Source organism: Rhea americana, unplaced genomic scaffold (assembly GCF_003343005.1).
Source record: "Rhea americana isolate MKP2758 unplaced genomic scaffold, rheAme1 scaffold_153, whole genome shotgun sequence".
In the NCBI taxonomy this organism is placed as follows: domain Eukaryota; kingdom Metazoa; phylum Chordata; class Aves; order Rheiformes; family Rheidae; genus Rhea; species Rhea americana.
The window spans coordinates 420,330-438,654 of record NW_028185628.1 but is presented as its reverse complement, the minus strand read 5'-3'; the positions used below and the strand labels follow the sequence as shown (position 1 = coordinate 438,654).

General features: G+C 34.5%; 1 protein-coding gene across 3 annotated transcripts in view; it reads left to right on the top strand.

Annotated features, from left to right (window-relative positions):
• The window catches only part of KIAA0825 (KIAA0825 ortholog), a 248,946-nt gene that overhangs the window by 122,760 nt on the left and 107,861 nt on the right, over positions 1-18,325 (top strand). For 2 of the 3 annotated variants that reach the window (XM_085299732.1, XM_085299730.1), the window contains 2 exons: positions 3,139-3,294; positions 7,169-7,263. In XM_085299732.1, the coding sequence (XP_085155858.1) occupies positions 3,139-3,294; positions 7,169-7,263 (251 nt within the window). Of the gene's footprint in view, positions 1-3,138; positions 3,295-7,168; positions 7,264-7,860; positions 7,933-18,325 lie in introns of those variants that run through there. The other variant, XM_085299731.1, reaches the window with a different exon arrangement.

The following is an 18,325-nucleotide window of genomic DNA, read 5'->3' as shown; positions in this document are numbered from 1 at the left end:
ATGGTACAGGAATTGAAATGAAAATTATTATTGTAATACAGTTCAAACTAAAACCTTTTCACCTGGAGCGTATTCAGGATTACTCTTAGTAAAAAGGAATGAAGAAAAGATGATGAGAGAGACCTTCTAAAATAGCATAGAATCCCGCTGTTAGGGCACTCACCTACAGGACAGGATATCCAGGTTCAAATCTCTATTCTGCTTGGTTTAGACCAAGGAATTGAATCTGCATCTCCCACAACCAAAGTACGTGCTCTAACCACCAGAACATTAGTTTTCCAGAGTGGAACTTTGCTGTTTTCCCCTGTTGGAACTGTTCTGCTTTGTAGAAATTACTGTAAAAATCCATTTTGTAACTTCTGTGGTCAAAAATAGAATCATATTTTAGCTGAAGGGGTAGAATGCCCATATCAGGTTTTAGAGACCCCAATTCAAGATTTTATTCCTTTGAGTATTCAGTTATTTATACAAAGTGGAGCAGCTCCAACAGGAGGTAAAAAGCTGAGAGAGAATTAGGTGGAAGAGGGACTTTAACCTGTCTTTCTGCATCCCAGGTGTCTCTCCTTGAATTTCTGCAGCTAGATAGAACTTTATTAAAAATAGAACATTTCTCAGTGGAAAAAACTGTCTTGTCAGGAAAAAAAAAAAAAAAAAAGAAAACCCTGACCAGCTCAACTCCACAGAAGAACTCAAGCACATTACTTCAACTTGGCTTTGAAACCCTTGCAAAAAGTTATAATGCTTAACATGCGATCATCATAATGCACTTTCCAATATTATTTTTATTAGTTTACAATTATGTCTGAAGTTCTGACTACTAAGAGATAGACTTGATTTATCTGTATGAAGGTCCATGCTTTTGGTTTTTGATGCCTCAAACTATGAAGGGGTGGTATTCTTAAAGATATCCACACTAACTTTGTGCTGCACTGTTTAATAATTTCGTGTGAACAGAGGCCCAAATGATAAGCCAAAAATTTGTGGTTCTTAATTTTCCTTAGAAAATAGAAGGAAAAAGGAATAGAGCTTTTTGGGAGCTATATTTTGAAATAGAACTACAATGTTTTTAAGTTTTATAATAGATACTGTAGAACTCATAGCTGTCTACTGTACTTCCTGTATTTATCAAAAAGAATAATCATTTTTAAAAGCATCTTTCACTAACAGCTACCAAAAAGGAACCAATCCTCCTGAACTCTCAGGCTCAAGAATATTCCATCTACTTTGCTTCATGCTGAATCACTGATAGTGAGGATATAGCTCACATGGTTTCATTTCTAATTATTTTCAAGTTTTTAAAACATGACCTTTTTTGGTCAGAATAAACTGTATTAAATATGCAATATACAGTATAGTCTGTACTAAAGCAGCTCTTATATATTTACAATTGTTGTTTAAATTTCTTTCTCAAAATATCTAGAGTATTCCCAAGACAGAAAAAAGTCTGTATAGGGAAGTGGCTGTACTCTACTTAAAATTTTCATAACCCTAGCAAGCATGAACAATGAGTTCCAATATCTCTACTGAAAAACTAACAGTTTCTGCTACGGCTAGCTCTGCGACACCCGGAGGGTTGTTTTAAAACCGTCTACAGGGATTGAAAAAATGTGCGCAAGCAAGACATTGTATTTTAAAAAAATGGTGAATGTATAGAAATAATTCTTAAATAACCTCCCTTCACCATAACTTCAACATCTTTGTTATGGCATGAAGTAATGAATGAATGGAAAAAACAGTTTTGGAGGCTAAATAAATATTTGTAATTTAGAGTATGATTTCACAGCCGGATTACACACTTGACTGTTTGATTTAAAAAAAAAAAAAAAAAAAAAACTGAGTTCTGATTCTGTTTTTACACTCAGATAATTTCATGATTGCTTTAAGCTGTCCTAACAATTGACTGCAACCATCAGAGAGGCCATTTCTCTTGCCCCTGTGCATTCCCACTCCCTTTGTGCTGGTACTAGAAATCATGTGGCTTGCTGATCTGGCTGAAACCTTTCTTTCTTTCTGGCCGATTTCACAACATATGCTCCTGTCAACACAAGGGAGARGTAGTTGCAATCCATGTAGGTTGGGAGGGAACTTGTTCCTTATAGCAGTTGGATCAGCTTAAGCTGATCATTAAATTTTTTTTATAAAGACCTACTTAGGAGCAGTGAGCTGCTTGGCAAGTAGTATAAATGCTCCCTCATCTGAGTCTGAAAAATTTTTATAATCTCAGTATTACTGCAAAGTGAGAGGACCATTCACATCCWACCCATCTTAATGAAGACTCACCTTGAGTACTTGCTCAATGGTATGGCAATCCTATCGTTATGGGTTTCATTTTAATAATAATAAACTGTTTAATCACAGTAGTCCTTCCAGCGAATAGATCTTTGTGTTTCATTCATTATCTAGCTCTTATAAAATGGCTCTATTTAATCAAAACAATTTATTGGCATGCAGTGATGGTTTATTTACATAGTAGTTTAACAAGTGAAAACAGAAAAGATTGTGGCCAAAATAATCATGTGTCTGTCACACTGCAGTTTCTAAAATTGCCATGCAAATCATAAATGACTTCAAGTTTTTTAATGTTAAAATAATTAAAAATAGCTTTAAAGAGTGGGAGATTATTTATTTCCTGTATTTAAACAACTAGTTTGAACACTTTCATTGAACAATTAACTTATAGGCAGGTAGTAACTATTTAATGCTGCCTAAAGATAACTTTAAATATTTTTGTATACTTTAGCATATAAATGAAATAATATATTAACTATCATACATTAGACCAGCTCCTAGAAAACATTTGCTTTTCACTTCCACTACATACACCTAACAAATACACTGAATGAGAAGAAAATGTGATGACAATTTCAAAACAACATGTTATAATATTTTGAATTCCTTCAGTTGCATGTTGATGGATRTTATTTACTGTTTGTTGTAGACCTGTGTTACTTTTAGAAAGGTTTCTATTTTAAGAGAGCTTATTTACTCTSTCCTTTAACTAGAAAGAATTTCTATCAAGCATACAGGAAACTTATACTTGAGATTTAAGCAAATTATTGTCAAGAAGGCTAAATGGCATATATTGCTTTGTGTGTGTGTGTGCACATGTTTTTTGKTTTTTTTTCCCCTCTTAAAAAGGAATATTTGAAAGAGCAGCTGTCTTGTGAGAATTCCTCTGAAGAGAGTGTTACCTCCAATCAGCGCTTGCCTTTGACACTGAAGGGCAGAGAAGAGCAGCTTGTCTTCAACCCTTTCCAGGCGCACAGCCAATCTTGTGCAAAAGTGTTCAATCAGGTTTGTGAAAATATGGAACCTTGGTTATACTGTACTATAATATACTTAYGAGCATGATAGTGACGGAGGCTGAAATCATGAAAACAATTACATGAGGTCACATTTGATGAAGTGCAATAGAATATTATTAATCAGGAAGCTAATGAGGGCACCCTTTATAGTGGCATGAGGTTCAAAGAGCCTTATTGTACTTTTATCAGAATTATTGTATTTAAGAACAATTTACATTTACTTACACTTTCTATGATAGTTCAGTATATCAAACGAAAGCCCATTATTAACAATGACGTTTATTACATCTGTGTAATGGTAAACRGGGTTTAGTCCTTTTGAAAATTATAGCAAAACTCCAAGTGCACRTTCAGAATCTTATCAGGTAAGTCCTTCAAACTAAACACTAAATACTAAACCCTAAAGTAAAGGATGCTTAGAAATGTGCACAGTAAAGAGTAAGCAAGGCAAAGAACAAATGATGAGAAAAGCATTCATTTTTGTTTTWTATTAAGCCATGCTAGTTATATATAAAGGAGTATGGTTTACTCTTAGAAATTAGTTTCCTGGTAATACAAAAGTTAAAGAAAATAGATTGAGGTGCCTAAATCTCCACTGGAGAGCCACATAACTGGGTCGCTTTACAAAATGGAATGTAGTTTCTCTGGGACACTTGAAAAAAAAWTTACATTATACTTTCTCCAGTCTTCCCTCAAGTTCATCCCTCAGCTACAGCTTTGGCTCTACACCTAGGACTCCAAAAAACTTAAAAGAAATTGTATTTTGGTTACATGAAGTTCACTTTACAGACTTATAGTAGAAAGAGACTCTTTTTCAGTAAAATTTTGTTTTAAAATGGAATGACCTCCTTTCTCACTTGTGGTGGTATTGGATGATTTCATCAAGTATATTGGTATAAAGCATATCTAGGGGTTTTTTTTATTCCTATTTGCTTAATGAATGCTGAATCATTGTCATGTTGCAATCAAAGTGTTAATACCCTGAAAGGGAAGATTAATACTAGTTTTACAAGGCTTCTTATTCCAGATGAACACGTTTTAAGTGTGCTTTTCTTCCGTTAGTCCCTTTGCATGTATACTAAATTGATGGAATTTAAGGGGGTACAGAATCACTTGTTCCAATATGAAATGCAGAAAATAGCTTACTATGTGTGAATTCTTAATTCATTAGTGGTGTGGTAGATAAGACCTTCAAGTAGTGACAACTCAGGGCAAAATTTTTCTACTACATGACAGGTTTGCAGTACTCTATTTACGAACGGTTGACAGGGGATAGTTCGTGTGAGATTGCTTTGGATTTTGTAAACTTTTGGCATAAAATCTGATCACAATACAGGAAGGTATCTTAGAATAAATAAATAAATAAATAAAACCCCATGACCCGCAGTAAATCACAGAGCTTAAAGCTGCATGTGTTAACCCTCCTGTGACAATGACAGACTTGTTTCCTGCACTTTAATTAAAGAATTTAGTTCACTTTACCAGAAAAGCTGCACATTCATTTAGCAGTGTGGGAATTTCTATTTATAAAATAGTGGTCAATATAGCTCAGCATCTCTTGTGGAGACTGTTGCTAGGGCTTGTAAAGAATGCAAAATATTGGCAAGGATCAGATTTTCTTCCTATAGGATATATTTCTTCTTAAATTCATTTCTTAGTGGTTGGCCACTACCATGGATCTTGATAGTTTGTAATTCACAATGAACTTCTTGATTTTTATTAAGTCTAATGCAACTAGATTTGTTTTTAATACATGAACTAAAATTTAATTCTTTTATGAATATATATTTTGTCAATGAGTTAATTATGTATTTTTTTAAAAYTTCTCTTGGAAGACCTACTTGGAGTAGGCATGGCAATATTGCTTATGATTCCAGAGAGCTGGTGCTGCTCTAACCAAAGAATCTCTGTACTGTATTGTATTATATAGTGTAGATGTGCTCTTAGCTCCCTCACTACGGGGTTCTTTCAGAAAGCTTTTAAAATAATTTCCTTAAAGAAAATTTCTTACATTGTTTGCTGGAATATGTAAAAGTTGTAGTGCACTAGAGTGGATGAATTTCCTTTTCTGAAGCTTTGCTAATTTGTCAGCAGCATGTCGTATTTAGTAAGTTACTTAATTATAATTTCTACCAACTTTATGGATCTTGAAATAAAGGCCACTGAGCCATTATTTTTCAGATCAGCTCTAGCACTKTTATTAAAGATATGTACATTTCTTACCTTCCAGCCCTATAGTTCAATAGCTGATTTTAGGAAGTGTGTCATTTCTATTACCAATCAGCCACCTCATTCGTACATTCCTGCAAAATCTTGAATAATCACCATCTGGTCCTAGTAACTTGTTGCTCTCGATTTTTTCAATTTGTCCTGACACCTCAATCTCTGCCAGTGCTGCTGCTTTATTGTCTAATAAGAGTAAGTCTAAGCTATACAACTCCTTCCCCAGTACAATGAATAAAAATACTATAAAGAAATTATTTTCTTTTTCTGATTTTTTTTTTTTTTTATGGAGTCTATAATTCTGGGTAGAACTGATCGGTCTGGTGAACTAAGTTGTTATCTGMTGTATTTATAAATTTTACTATTTGCTTTTAAGATATTTATTACTGTTTTTTCAGCTCCTCCTTTTCATCTTACTTGATTTTACAAGTATTTCCTCCATATTTATTTATATATTAATTTTTAATTCATTGTAGAGGATTGAACACCTGCCTGTTTTCTCCTTCCTAATCATCTACTATTCATCTACTGTGCGCTTACTTGTTCTCATTCCCAAGATTTTTAGTTGACTCTTCCCTTCATTTCTTGTTTATCACGGTTGCTTCTTCATTCAYTTTTCCACTTCCACTTTGTTATTCTTTCTTTAGCTAGTCTTTTCTCACTTTCTTCCTCTGTACTTCAGGTGTCTTTATTTCAGTGCGTGCCTGAGATGAGAGCTAGTGAGAAAATCAAATGAAAAGAAGGATGGGAATGAAATAAAGATGGAAGAAAGGGGTGGGTTTACCTAGAGGAATTGCATTGATTCTTTTCTCCCAGAAGCACCAGGTGCTGTCTGTAAGAACAAAAAGATGCACTGCAAGATATTCCCATTGTTTTGACTTGCTTCCTCAATTTTTTAAGCACTCAATGCCTTTCTAGTGTTACAATAATAATTTTTGAATGATTACCTCCTAAGAAAGTCAAAGTGTAGTCATTACTTGACCAGTATGGGCAATGAAAATTAATTTTATACAACAAGCAGTACTGTTTCATAAACATAAGAATATCGTGTGTAGTCTTTTGTCTGTCCACCATTATTATAGATTTTTTTATTTATTAGGTAAGCAATATGGGGTTATGTTAGTTCATGTTGTGTAAGCTTCCTGATATTTATAACAACCATCTGGTAACTGGAGTGCCTTACAAAAAAGAGAAGTAAACTATCATTCTCTGATTAAGATACAGGTTACATCCTGAGTTCCAATTACACTAAGTTTTTCGTGACAAACTTTTTGCTAACAGTAGAAAATGTTAATTGCTGTTAAAATAAAAATGCCAATTATTTGCTTTTCAAAAAAAGAGTCAAGCTTTCAGACAAAGTGGCTGGGCAAAATGCCGTTAACAGTTGGAAGAATAACGGTTCAAAAAATTGATTTATCTTTTTATAAATAATGGTTACATCCCCAAATGGATTTATAAATTAATTGCTGTCTTTTTGGAATAAAAACTGTCTTCTGTGGACATGATTGATATCGTCTGTCTAAGTCCTTGTTCTAGACCCCCCTCCTTCTTGGTTAGTATATCACAGCTGGAGCTTTAATTTACTGATCATATTAACACTGATTAATAACTAACAATAGCTTCTTCCCATGTATCAACAGTCAGCCGTTACTGAATGGAACTGGGATTGGTCAAACTTGCTGCCAAGTTATTCGGGACTGAATCAGATGACCTTCAGGATGCTGCTGGCACACAGGTAATGAGATTCTGGCAAACTACTGCACTTTCCAGTTTTCTCATTTACTTTATAATGGTCTATTCACAGAGAGTTTTACCAGTGCTATATATGAAATAAATTATTTATTTTTAAATGATGCAATTTTAAAATGGGAATACTTATTGTTTTTCTGCATTTTATGCATGGCAAGTTAGTTTATAATTCTTGCTTTGAGGACTTAATGTGGCTTTCTGGCTGAGACCTGAGTCTTTGTTGATACTGCCCAYATAGAGTGCTTTAAAAAATACTGAGTAACTTTTAACTTTTCCAAACTTATACTACTCAGGGAGATTTCAGCTGTATAGCACAGAATTTTGGGGAATGTTTGCTCAAGTCTGAATGAATCCTAAATCCAGTGAGACAATGACAAGTATTCCTAAAAATAGAAAGTTCAGTAGTTTTAAGATATTGGTGGATGTTTTAATATCCTAAAATTTGTTTTTACTTGTAAAAGTTGACTGCTTAATTGATAAGCAGATGTATTTAATGTATAGTAAATGAATGAATGTACACATTAAATTTAGAAATGAGTTACAAGATGTTGGTGTACAAATAAAACATTCAAATCTTCTGCAGGTAGAGCTAATGTACTACACTTGTGTATGACTTTGGGGGTTTAAAAATATGTATATATTCCTGACTCAGACCAAATGTAAGTATATATGGGATTTTCTTTTTTTTGCAATCCTGTGCTGTACAGTACTTACCTGTTACTTCTCGTAATGAATACTTTCAGTTCTGGGAGTTTGTTTCCAATATGTCTAAATCAATGCTGAAATGTAATTCCAGTGTTTGCACAATCTGAATGTCTCTCTTCAACTGGAATCTCTTCAGAGTGCAAAAAAGGGAAATCTAATGGGATTCTTTTTCCGGGTTAGATCCCTTTTTAAAATTAGGACATGGTGGTTGCACACTTTTCACATGGTTCACTTTTTCACATTAGGAGGGGCATTTGTTCAACTTTTGTAGGTGGAAAATGGGTATTTTTTTTCTAAAATATTTACTGCCTACATCTTTATGAAAACAGGGAAATTTACATGTTATGAACTGAAATGTGCTTTACTTCATGCCGTTCAGTTCTCCTGTAGTTGTCCTTTGTTCCACATTCTGTCTCTGACAGTTGGTGACTACACGGACTTTTTGGTCTGAACCTATAGTGCCATTTTTATGTTAAATGGCAGAGACAATTCAATATTTTTTTTCTTTAATAGTTCCCCTGCTAATTCCTAACACTTGTCCTTCATTAAAGATGAAGCGCTTTGCCCTTTTAAAAGAGACTCTAATAGGAACTTAGACTCAAGGTGGTTCTTATACTTCCCTTCATGTTGATGTCATCAATATGAGCCAAAGGGAGTAGAAAAGACTTCTGTGATTTGCAAAGTGGGCATTTCCTGTGGGCATTTCATCTTCTCTGCTGGCTTGAGACACATTTTGTACTTTTTTGATCTTTATAGAGTGTGTCGAGAAGCCATGTATRTACTTTCTCTGTTCCTCTCACGCTTTTGTCATATCCATTGTCTGCATATTTTCTTTCTTTTTCTGTTTTTACTAAGTGCCCTAATTGTTGTCATCTTTCCTAATTTGAAAATGTCTCCATTCATTGCCCTTCTACATGATATGGAAATTCTCATCTAGAAGTGACATTATGCAAGACATTAATGATTAGCTCGTAGATCTATTATTCAAACCTTTAAGTATTACGTTCTCTAGTTTACAGACCAACAGATCATTTAAACCTGTTATAAACATTAAGCAGAACTGCTAATGCAGATATTTACCACATTTCCCAGCGTCTTCACCACAGCTTTATATTGCCCTATTTTTACCACAGCTAAAGTACATCTGATCATGTTTTTCAACTGGCTAAGCCAGTTCTGACTGGTCTTTTGCTTAGTCAAGCAAGCTGGATTTAAGTAAGCCCTGTCTTTAGGTAATTCTTCATACTCCTAAAAATGCATTAATTGCAGCCTTGCTTGTGCTCAGGAGTTCAGGTTCAGGCTGAATTGGTTGTGTGTGATTATTTTTGACCTCTTTTTGGTTCTGCTTCTACTGTCTCTTTCCCTGAGATGAACTGAACAAAGCTAATGGCAGTGTTTGGAAAGAGTTAGAAACACAGGTTTATAAAGCAGAGTGCCATACAACTTTCATTATTCATTTCTTTTAAATATCCTAATAGCTTTCCCTTATCAGTTACTTAAGTACAGGCAAAAATATTATTGTCTGTTCACAGTGTTATTGAGGACTACTTCCTTTTTTATGCTTAAAGAGAAATATTGTCTGTTGTATATGAATTAAAATAAGTATGTTCTCTGATGTCTTTTGTGGAAAAATATTAAAAATGCTTAGGGGACTCATTTACAAGGGAAATGCTCCCCTAACCTAGTTAATGACTGAGTTAGATGGGAGGGGGTTATGGGAGCGTTGTCCCAGAGCCTGCCAAGTGGTAGGCGAATTAATTAGATGGTGGTTAGGGGGAAGTAAAAGGCTTCTAGGACAGGTTAAAAAGGGAATGAGAACTATTCACTGCTGGCTCCATGTGTGTGTGAATCTATTCCACCTGTTCCTATGACTCTCAAAGTAAAAATGTTTAGCTGATTTCCTTCCCATGAAAGATATGGTAGTCATTACCTTATTTCAAGGTTATCAGATATAAAAGATTATAGAGAATAGCCTATTAAAGCTGGGCAGTAACCAATAACAATAAAATAATTTTCATTCCTATTTACAGTTCAGACCTTTAGAAACTATAACCAAGTTTTGCTTATAGGAAGAAAAGGGAATATGCAGATGCTTTCTTTACCTTTCTAGTTTTATTTCTGATGCATTTTTTTATTAGTTCTAGCTGAATAGATGAAATACAATTCACATGCTTTTCAGTTATACTTGAAATAATATCTTTTAATAAGTAGACCTATTAACAGTTAGCTGATTTACAGTATTTGATTTATACAGGATTGCAAAGGTGTCTTGCACAGTTACACAGATACATACTGCTTTTGCAGTCTTGGCATTCATTCAAACATCTTTAGGTATTTTCGTTACCAAAAGGGAGTTCCTTAACTTTAGTACATATATAATAAGACAAGAGCAGTACCAGCTTTTAGTTATTGTTTACTTGATATATAGCTCAACTTTTAATGAATGTCTTGTTCACAAAGAAAAAATGTTTTTATTTACTGGTTAAATAAGTAGCTGTTGAATTTGTTTCCACAAATTACTGTATCAAATACTTACATATATCTGTATCTGTGTGTGTGTGTGTGTGTGTGTGTGTGTGTGTGTGTGTGTGTGTATATATATATATATATTTAATGGCTAGTGTCTCTGTACATGTTTTAATATCAGTCCACCTGAAAATACATGTTTTAGTGACCAATCCATAAAAGCAGATTTCTGTTTGTGTTCCCCTTTATGACAAGTGACTTACTTTCTGGTCTTGTTTGTATTTATTTTCAGAGAAGTATCTTAGTCAGCTTGATCATAGTTATAAAGTGTTAATACTTTGCTGAGTTATAGTTTTGTGATGTAACCTCCTTTGGGAGTTCTATAGGACTTCAGGTTGCATTGGATCTATTAATGTAGAGAATAAGTACATTCCATTCACTATAATTATGAGGAACAACCAAGATATTTGAAAACAGGTAGTCATTCTCACATACTGAAGTAATTTGCTGAGGGGCTTCCCTCCTTTGTGGTTAGATAAGTTTCACAGAGCACTAGGTACCAATGCAAGGGAATGAGTAATGATTTTGTTGGAATGATGTATGTATGTGCTTGTGAGTAGAAGTAGTCAAGCAATTACAGGAACAGACAGAGAAGAACTTATAGCATGGCAAGACCAAGGGCAGCCAAGGTACAGGATATTAAGAACAGGAAGCCTAGCAATTTAAAAACTGAAAGGGATATGTTGGTTTACCATACATACATCAGATGAGAATTATCACTATGTCAGAGAAACTACGCAAGTTAAAAACAGCATTTATTCAAGTGGTTAAGAACAGCCATGAAAAAGGTGTAGACTGGGAATTGGATGATGATTTCCAATGGTCAGAATGGTAAAGCTGAAGATGAGTTCTTCAGACAGTGTTTGTGTGGTGATGGGATCGTAAGTAGTTTTTAGATGAAATGAGATTGTCCCAGTAGTTTACTTCCAGTCATACATTCCTTTGATAAATACGCTCAGCTGCCCAGCAGCTTGTGAAAGTACAGTAGAAAACCTAGAATTGTTTATCTATGACTTCAGGGAAACTATTACACACTAACAAGTTTGTTTTATGCTAAAATGGGGTAAAATGTTTAGTATGTTTTGTAGTGATATTATTACCAAATCTATACAACCGCTGGCACTTACAGCACGTTGGAATTTGCCTTAACATAGCCCAAACTGCGTTCTCTGACAAATTACAAGGCCTATCCATGGCAGCAGGGTGATGTGCTAAGATTAAGAAGATCCCTTTATGCTGAGGAAGCTGATCTTGTGCTTCTCTTTGGAAAAACTTTCTATGGATTTGGTGAGGCCTGTCTACTGCCTTTTGTAGAAAAATTTATCAGTAAAGTTGTGGCATTTCTCTTGTACCAGAGTTAGGTGATCTGATTATATGCTGTAACATTGGTTAAAGCTTAGTAAAAACTAAAATTAAGACAAGAATTCTTGCTTAGAATTTTGAATGATTGCAAGGCAAAATCTGCATAGCTCTTGTATATTCTAGTGGATACACAGACACCATCTGTTGAGAATGGTAGCCATATGGTGAACTATTTATAGGAAATGTTTATATTCATTGTGTTGTTGATTATCTAGATATCCAGAAAATGCTCTTTTAAAAATCCAGTTTATCAACAAATGGAAAAACGTATTATGAAGTTTTGAAATAGAAAAGAATGTGAGCAAACTGCATGCACTTTCTTTTCTATGAAAGATTTTTATATGACTGTGTGCGAGCCTGAATCTGTGAAACAAGTGAAGACATCAAGGATATGAAAAGTTAGCATTCTCTGACAATGTTTTTTTGTGGAAGAAACAAATAGTGAAAGAGTTGCTTCTGGCATGCAATGAAGGTATAAGCCATAACTGCATAGCAGAGATGCCCATGTTACATCTARTGTACTTCTGGATGTGTCAGTCAATCCTTCTTCCAGACTGCAGATGCCCTAGACCTTCTATGTCCAAATTGTTGGATACTGGAAGTCCATGTTGTTGTTATAGCTGATTTATAACTATAAATGTTGTGTTGATGGAGAACATTGATGCCATTAACACTGCAGTAATGACCACCTGCTTGGTGAGATTGTAACTGATGTCCTGATAATGCCTATGAGAATAGGCTTGCTAAAATGCATAGTGAGACTATGAAAGACATTTATATGCCAGGGTTGCCATATCAAAAGAAGCAGCTGACAGGTATTAATACATCATTGCACATCTCTTGGTTGATCACAGGGTCACATTTAGATGTACTGGTGTATATATTCCCTCAGAAAAAAATAAAAAGAAAAAAAATCCACTTTTGATAAGCAAGGACCCTTTTGCATAAATATGAGTTGGTCATTAACAAGGTGTATGTGACATCTATTAACATAATGATACTTGTGTATCCTCTTCTGATGCAGCTAATGAAACTTACACGCTGATCTCAGAGTACCTGTCAGAAGTAGGCTTATTTCCCTGCAGGGCAGTTTTAAAGCACTAGTGGCAGAATGTATGTTGGCAAGCAAAAGGAAACACAATGTTTGAATGCCACTCCAGCAATTATTATGTATACAGCTGTATCATGCATTCCACACGTACGTGAGGCTGAAGGTGAGACTTTCAGTATGCAGTGTTCTTTAGACCTTGCTGKTTTTTAGCATTCTTTTTCTTGCAGAGATATTACTGAATCCACACAATCCATTGTTACGAAAAAACCAATATTCTCCAACAAGAGATGTTAAAAAGCAGGAAACTACTGTATCCCAGTTAACATTAGTTAATATTAACTCTTCTTAGTAACGGAAGTCCCTTATGAGGAGGTCTTTGCATATATAAAGTATGGAAGTACGTACTGATAGCTGTTACGTACAAGAAAGCTGGTAAAATTACTTAAATTAGGTATCTTTCTAATCTGATGCTATTTCCATTGTTACAAATGTTTTGCATTAAAAAGTGTATTAGGCATCGTCTACTGGGTAAAGCATAGGACTGTGAACTAGAACACATTTTTCTAACAGTTCAGTGCATCTTGGTTTTCCTATTTAAAATTAGGTAACAACATTTGTCCATATTTTTATGTCCTTTGATATGCTTTGATGAAAAAAATCTAAGTAAATGCAGAGTGTTAGTGTTATTAATAATGCATATATGCATTTATTGTTAGGATTCYTATCTCATTTGTTTCTTTAAAAATGTACGTCTTTTCTTCATAACTAGATACCTTTTTATACTGCAACTACAAATGATTATTTGGAAGTCTGACACAACAATATTTTATGCTGTTATCTCATTTACCTGGTGACTGGCATCCCATAAGCTTCTGCCTTTTCTTAAAAAATAGATACACCCTTTCAATCTGCAAATAATTTGCCTTCCTTTCAACTGTCTCACATCCTATTGCACAATGAGGATCCTTAGGTGGGCATACATAATCGTGTTTGTCTTTTTCTTACCTCTCCTTTTCTTCTTTCTGAGCCTTTCTGATCCAAGTTTATATTCTTAACATATATAGTGATCACAGGTGTGTACAAAAGCTCTAAATGTGTGTAATGCAATCCCAAGGCCTGACTACTCTAGCTGTACACATGGCCTAGCTACTCATCTCATGTACGGACTTTCTCRCTACACGTGCAAAGGAAAAACCTACAAGATATAAGCCATTAAGCTAAAAGACTGGTTTGTCAGCCAACCTGTTGTTTCTTCCTTCTGTTTCTTTTAGATTATGGATTTTCAGCAAAGTGCTTGCAATACAGAATAAATGGATTTCTATGCAAGGATCTCAGTTTCTTTGCAAGTTGTAATGATTTGAGATGGGCATATCTCCTGTAAGGTAGAGGGAAATATTAATATTAAAGTTTAACAGATGAAATATCTGATTCTGCAGTCACATTTAAGCTTTTTCATACATTGCAAAATTACTCTATAGCAAAGCCGTGAGTAGAACCTAGTTTTTGTGGCTGTATTTAAAGATACAAGAWCTACCTTTTGGAAGCTGATCCATGGGAGCTGTTGATGTGCATAGTCCTAGCTGGCAACTCGTGGTTCAACTTTACTTGTATGTCAGTGAGAAATTGCTTCACTAGCTTGAATTACTCTGTAGTTGTCTTAGAAGATGGTAGCTTTCATCAGGCCCATCAGTTTTTCCTTGAAGAYGGGGAACAGCTGTATGCTTTCTCTTGACCTGGAGGCATTTGCTGTTGCTACCACAAAGCAAATAGTTGCATTCTGGCAGTGCTGTTACAAAGATGACAGACCTTCCCAGCTGTAGTTACTCCTTTGCTGCTTTCTGTTCTCTTTCCCATAGCAACAGCTCTCGCACAGCTTTTCTCCCTTCTCAGATGGCCTTCCTGGCTGAACTTCCCCTGTTCTATCTGTCTCACCATGATTCAACAGTTACCTGCTCAAGGATGATGAAAAATCCCAAAGTCCTAACTGATCCTCCTCCCAGGCCCGGTTGTCAGAGTTGAGCTGTTCTTAAAAGCTCTATGATCATGATAGAGTTTTGAGGATACTGCAGGGCTGAGCACTTGAGCACATATGCTCTTAATAAGTATTGTGATTTGAATAGTCAGCTTAAAATCTGTATAGGTACTGTGATTTGATAGCTTCTGAGCTAACATGCTGACTGATAATCTGGCCTAGAAAAACTGTCTTTTTTTTTTTTTTTTTTTTTTTTTTTTTTTTTTNTAACAAGAAAACTCTGTCTTTGTAAAGTGTTGGAAACCATTATGCATCCTGCATCATGTACTAAAGAGAACTCAAAATTGTCATTCTAATAGTTGACACTGAAAAATGTCATTGAGGAAAGCTTTTTTTATGTTAGTCTTTAGATTGACAGGTTATGACAAAACTGCATTCATGTTGCTTGAATACATCTTTTGTCTAGTTTTACATGCTTTTTGACTTGTCTAGAAAATGACATATTGAGGTTTTCATTAGCCTTAACCAGGTGTGATTTTCTTTATGGAAGATACCTTGGTAGGACTAGTGTTGAAGGCGAATAAACCAGTGAAGCTTAGAAAGGCCACGGCCCTTCTTCAGATGGTAGCGATGAGTTGAAAGACTCATTAATCAACAACCAAGTCACAGGTGTGATGGCTTTCTTGCAAACTGCCAACAGACTGTGAAAGTCACATCCAGCACATGAAACTGTTAAACTAGACACATCTACAAACAGTCTTAAACTTTTTTCTTCCAATTTTAGTTGAAAAACACAATGCTTTGCTTTTTTCATTATTAATTTAAAACAAAAATATGTTTGTGCTTCTGAGGAATGCTCTTCAGTTTAGGAAAAAAWTCTTTTTCTCATTATAATACACTAACAAGTGTAGCAGTTTTGATTGCAATACTATGTTTATTTTTAACATTATAAATTTTTGTACACATTAACCGTGAGAAAATGCTTTAACAGCAAAAATTATATAGTATTTTTCTGCATAGAAATGAAGGGCAGTTTTCTTCATGATTTTCAATCCTTTCCTCCTGTACAAAAATTATCTGAAGCAGGGTTATGCCATAGTGCTGCCATGTAGACAGGAAATCATAAAATGCTAAAAGTGAAACAAACAAACAAGCCAATGAAATATCCATACAATTTTACCACATCATGCTTCCTTAAACTTTGTGGATCCTTTGGAATGAAGGAGAGTATAGGCAGAGGTATTATAGCTCCTCTCTATTTTTTTTTTCCTTTTTTCCCCCAGATTATCCTTAAATTGAGATGCTCTCTGTGTATAAAAGTTAATTTTATTCTGTCAAAGAGCAACAGATGTGAATTTGCTTGGACTTTTTGCATTTGCTAATTCATCGATTTCCCTAATTCTCATCCTTCTCCAAATAAGGATGCTCAAGATAGCAGAAATCCTTCTTTAAAATCTGAAGCAGATGAAAACAGTGTCCCACCTTCACTTGGAATTAGGAATTTCTTATGGAAGTAGACTGATCTTCTGTTTCCCTCTTTAGCACATCTATCTTAATTTTGAACTTCATATCTAGAAATTAATTTTAATTTGCAATCCATATTCTCCATTTTTTTAAATGTCTGGATCACTACTTGCAAAGCTATTTTGTTCTTATTCAATTTAAATCAGTGAAATTGCATAAAAGTGCAATGCTTGCTGACTCAGCTCCACTGTAATGCATGCAGAAGGCTGGGAAGTAATGGTGCTGCATTTATTGATGAAGAAATAAGATATTATAATAGTGGTATATCAAAAGTGATATCTGCTTTGTCTGTACAAGGCTCTGTAAGCAGATATTTGAATATGCCTGTCTTTAAGTTATATATGTTTTTTCCTCTGTAACAGATTTTATCTGATGACTCAACTCAGAGCCACTGCATATTATAGGAGGGTTTCCTAAACTACATACAACTGTCATGTCATGTCACCTGTTTTAGAAAGAGGCATTGTAATTTCATTTTAATGGCAGTATATTTAAAAACAGATTTTTGCTACTGGGATCAGGGAGAATTGTATTTTGTTCTAAGTTTGACCATAGATTTTTGCCTGTATTTTTGCCCACTAACTTTCTGTTATTGCTGTAGCTCGGTAATTAAACACCCCCGCAAAAAACCACCCTCTAGAATAATACGGAAATGATCCCTTTAATTCTACTAATAGAGACTGTGACAGCTGAATTTAAATACAACCAAACTCTTCCCACTAAAGTGTTAATGAAATTAACAATAAAAAAGTATAATGATTTCTCTTGGGATAATTACATGGGTAATTTAACAGCACATTTGGATAAAAACTGAAAGCATTTGTATGATATATAGTTAAACCTCTGTAAATGGTATATAGAAAATCAAAGACTTTCTTATTGTTTCTAAAGTACAAAAGAAATCTTTAAAAATGTTAAGTAGTGCCATCTCTTAAATTTTTTCATTTCTATTTCATATTGTAAGCTCTCTTTCATTTCTATTTCATATTTTAAACATCACATCAGTTAATATTTCATGTAGAGTTATTGTCAGACCATTCCATAGAAACAGCATTTCATGTACTTAACTAGTCTCAAAATAAGAAGCATAAAGACAATCGGCTGTTTTATTCCATGGCTCATAGAGGAAAATGTTTGTTGCATAAGAAATTTTGATGCAATATTTTCAGCATTAAAAAAGCCCTGTATTTGAATGTTTTCCTTTTTGTTTCTGATAGTTAAGTTATACACATGGCACTTTGGAAGAGAAATATGCAACAATGACCTTACAAGCATTGCCTTTTAAAAGGAATAAGCCACAATTTTAAATGTGAACTAAATTTCCATTAATACAGTAACACAATGTTAGAGATGTTTGATGCCTTGATGACTGTGTGCACTGGTCATCAGATGCTGTAATTGTACCAAGTACAGACATCAAACTAGTCTGGTGATGTTCCTTAATTCCTATTTTTGAAAAGGTCTTTCTTTTGTCTTGTATCTTCTTTCTGAAACACCATGTTATTTCTTTGCATTCTAGTCTGTGGGGTTTTTTAGTAAAATTGTTTTATTTGGCAATGTGACTTTTTTCTGTTCCTTGAAATAATTATACTGTTGAAGAAGCATGGGCAGCTAAATTAGTGTAAGGCTAACTTATGTCAATAGTTTTTCATTTGTGTAGTGAAAGCATCTTTGCACTGATATCATTGCATCTACTCTGAGCTTTTAGTCATTTTAACAATGACAAATATGCAAGAGAATAATGTGGAGACTGATACTTCTTGCCTTTTATTACTTTATTTTTCCAACTCCTTTTGGGTTCTGTTGCACTGATTCCCACCCCCTCTCCCCCAGACTTTTCTGTGGTTTTAGAGAAGATAATGGTGTCTCAGGAACTGAACTGGTTTTAGTAAATTTCCAAATGGTAAT